Consider the following 3,946-nt stretch of genomic DNA (forward strand, 5'->3'; position numbering starts at 1 on the left):
TTGTGACAGGAACCGTGAAGGAAAATCATTGGACCGCTAAAGGGAACGAAAATTCTTTCACGAAGAGATTTTTGTTCTTGAAGGGAAAACACTGGGAATAGTCTTAGTACTTAGTCTCGTCATACTGCATGTGTTAATGCTTGGTAATATGTAATGTAAGTTTATATTGACCTGAGAGAATGGTTGAATTTATTATTACAATGTGATGTGCACATTTGAGTTCGCCAACGTCCTCAGGCCTCGTGAACATTGGCCAGAAGAGATCCACTCTTGGTTGATGGTCATTATGATAAAGACACTGAGTAAAAGCATATAGCTCCGGTCTGAGTCCAGTGATTCTTCCATCAAGAAACGGGCTAAGGTCGACACAGATATGTTGCGATTTTTTAAACATCTATTCCAACCTGTTCAATTTCAGATTTAGTTTTTCTGTTGTCCTTTGAGACCCAGCAGAAAGGCATTGGCGATGGTTCTTAATTATTTTCGTTCTTTGATTACATCTCTATTGCTGTTTTTAATTTTGTTTTTTTTTTTTGATTTGGTGAACCAGTTAGTCACAGCGGTGTGCACCATTATAAATTGATTTCATGTGTCAATATATTTACTACAAATAAGTCATTGTTTTGAATCAAAATATTTCTCTTTGCCCTGTTACAATTTAACCAAAATAACCAATTATCTGGTTCAAGCTAGGAACTGGGGACAATAGATTAGTAGATTGAGAGAGCAATAGGATGGTGGACAGACCAGAAAGAATACATAACTAAGGAGACAATCTAAAACCTCATGGGAAGATATTTCCTATTAATTGCACTAGATCATTAGGATCAAGTAATCAGCTTCACAGACATTCAGAGAATCAGAGGTAAAAAAAAAATCTTAGCAGATATACGTTTAGAGTTTGGACCGTACATTATAAGAATTCATCGAAAAGTTTATTATAGATTCATCCAATAAATTATATTATTACAACACATAAAATTCAACCAGTAACTATATGAAACCAAACACCCTAAATAAGCGGAAGCTCCCACGTCAGTGTGTTTGTCTTGGTGTAGCCACGCTCCATTCCACAGGGCATCTGTATCCTGAATTTGGCTCCCCTGTCGGGGCTGGCCTCTTAAATCGACGACCCACCCACACTCCCAATTTTGGCACGGAATCTTTTCTGCTCAGCACATTGATCACAGTCAAACAGCACGAGGGAGGGAGGACGAGCAAGAAATGGCGAGCAAGTCGGTCACCGTCGGCGACCTCATCCACCGCGTCGCCTCCTCCTGCCTCTCCAACCGCCTCGCCTGCAGCTACACCCTCCGCGACTCCAGCGGCAGCGACCCGGAGGAGGACGACCCCTTCGCCGACGCCGTCTCGGGCAGTGAGAAGTGCCGGCGTTCCCCCTCTGCAGCGGAGGTGGTGGAGGAGGAGGACGAGGAGGAGAAGCTCAAGATCTGGGAGGAGGGGCAGGAGGAGAAGAGGAAGGTGGCGGAGGAGGCTAAGGGGGCCGAGCGCGCGCGCGACGCGGAGGCGCTGATGGCGGAGGTGTTCGACGCGGTCTCCGGCGTGCGGCGCGCGTACGCGGCGCTCCAGGGCGCTCACTGCCCCTGGGACCCCGACAAGATGCGCACCGCGGACGCCGCCGTCGTCGCCGAGCTCCGCCACCTCGCGCGCCTCCGCGACCGGTTCCGACGCTCCGCGGCCGCGGGCCACATCCCCCGCCCCAACCCTGCCGCGCCCCCGCTCCGCGAGGCCGTCGCGCCCTACGAGGCCGCGCTCGACGACTTCCGGCACCAGCTCCAGGCCAAGCAGGACGAGGTCGACGGCCTCAAGGAGAAGCTCGCCGTCGCCACCAGCCGCCGCAACGCGCGCCACCACCCGTCCAAGCAGAACGGCTCCGGCGGCGCGCCGACGGCGGAGCTGTTCACCTCATGCGCCGAGCAGGCCCGCGCGGCGACGCGGGCATTAGCGGGGCACCTGCTGCACCTGATGCGCTCGGCGGGGGTGGACCTCGCGGCGGCCACCCGGTCCCTCACCAAGATCTCGGTCTCCTCCCCGCAGGTCGCCAAGCACGCGCTCGAGGCGCACGTCACCCGCGCCCTCCTCGGCGGCTTTGAGCATGAGTCCTTCTACCTCGACGGCTCCCTCTCCTCGCTGCTCGACCCCGCCGCGTTCCGGCGGGAGCGGTACACGCAGTTCCGCGACATGCGCGGGATGGAGCCCGCCGAGCTCCTGGGCGTGCTCCCGACCTGCGCCCTCGGCCGCTACGCCGCGAGCAAGTTCGCGTCCCTCCTGCCTCCCCGCGTGGAGGAGGCCATCCTAGGCGACGGCGAGCACCGGAGGGTGGTGACCGGCGGCGCGCACCCGCGGACGCCGTTCTACGGCGAGTTCCTGCGCGCGGCCAAGGCCGTGTGGATGCTGCACCTGCTGGCGTTCGCGCTCGAGCCGCCGCCCAGCCACTTCGAGGCCGGCCGCGGCGCGGAGTTCCACCCAGAGTACATGGAGAGCGTGACCGGCGCGCCCCCGCGCGCTGGCGCTGGCATGGTCGTCGGATTCGCGGTCGCGCCCGGGTTCCGGCTGGGCAACGGCGCCGTGGTGCGCGCCCGGGTCTACCTCGTGCCGCGTGGTGGCCGACCGTGACAGACGCATGAATGGATCACCTCCCATTGTTGGTTGATGCCAACATGCCATGCTGGAGCTGGAGCTGGAGCTGGAGCAGCAGCAGCAACTCATTGGTGAAGAACAGTGAGAGTTGTACTGCACTAGCTCCTCGGATTTTCACTGCTGCTTAGTTAGATTGCTTCTTTCTCCGAAGTAATCCATAATCCATGTGTAAGGGGCTTGGAATTTAATGTATAATCATCGTTTGGTAAGCAACATAATCGTTTCCTAATTCATGTTGTGATCAGTAAAATTGATCAGATGCAGTCATGCAGATTTGACTGTGTAGGTAGGAGGGCAATGGACCATTCTGTTGGCATGACATCAAGGAGCACCTCTCATCATAATCGAAGGCATTTATGATGTGTTGCTACTTGCTAGTCTGTTATGCATTGCAAGGGGCTGCTGCTTCAGTTTCTCTCTTGCTGGGCCAGGTGACAGTCAAGATTTTAGGTTATGGCCATGGAAACTCATCATCATCTTTGCTTAATTTGTATGAAGATTAGAACTTACATCACATACAGAGAGATGTATCTTGTTCACTGCATAAACACCTTTGCTAATTTCCAGTTGCCTAAAAAAATTGTTACTCTCAAAAACCTACAATTACAACTAACAGCTTAAAATTGCAATGCTATGTGAGTTGTTGGATGTTGACCTGATGGTTCAGAGAAGCGATTGAAATGTAATTTTGTGAATCGTCAAATGTTGATCGGTTGAAATGAAAGGTAATAAAATGCCAATCGGTTGAAAAATTAGACACTCCCTCAAAAGCATGAATGCATGATGATGACCATGGCAGAGCAGTTAGGCTGTTAAGGTCAAGAGAATCCATATTTTGTCTTTCTTTTCCGTCAGGATGTCTTTGAGAACAGATCCCCATCCCCATAAAACTGCCGGAAAAGAGAAAGGGGGTAAAACAGAAGCTTGTATCGGTTATGTTACATGTGTCGAATAATCATACGAAGTTAATTATATATAAGATTTTATACTTATTTAATTATGTATAAGATTTTATATTTATTAGCAGTATATGATAAAATTTAGTAGCATTCTAGGTGAAATCTTAGTAAGATTGCTGTAACCAGATATCCTCGTAAATATGAGCCGGTTCATAGCACGGGAGGCTGGCCCAAGGCACGCAGGATCAACATACCAGAGTACTGGAGTTTGGTGTGATTTTTTTTATATTTTCTAACATAAATAATTAAATAAATATACTCTGAAGAAAAGATTTGCATGAATAAATCCTTACTGCCTTCTCATAGGACGGTTAGATCCTTACCAGCTA

At 50.9% G+C, this 3,946-nt stretch overlaps 1 protein-coding gene across 1 annotated transcript; it reads left to right on the forward strand.

Annotated features, from left to right (window-relative positions):
* Positions 1-1,028: 1,028 nt before the first annotated feature.
* Positions 1,029-3,205, forward strand: LOC133915103 (protein GRAVITROPIC IN THE LIGHT 1-like). Its single transcript, XM_062358121.1, has one exon. The coding sequence runs from the start codon at positions 1,225-1,227 to the stop codon at positions 2,632-2,634; it is 1,410 nt and encodes a 469-aa protein (XP_062214105.1). The 5' UTR covers positions 1,029-1,224; the 3' UTR covers positions 2,635-3,205.
* The last annotated feature ends 741 nt before the right edge of the window (positions 3,206-3,946 follow it).

This window comes from Phragmites australis, chromosome 4, assembly GCF_958298935.1.
Source record: "Phragmites australis chromosome 4, lpPhrAust1.1, whole genome shotgun sequence".
Taxonomy (NCBI): Eukaryota; Viridiplantae; Streptophyta; class Magnoliopsida; order Poales; family Poaceae; genus Phragmites; species Phragmites australis.

Coding starts and splice junctions, on each gene's coding strand:
- LOC133915103 (XM_062358121.1), top strand. CDS start 1,225: ATGGCGAGCAAGTCGGTCACCGTCGGCGACCTCATCCACCGCGTCGCC.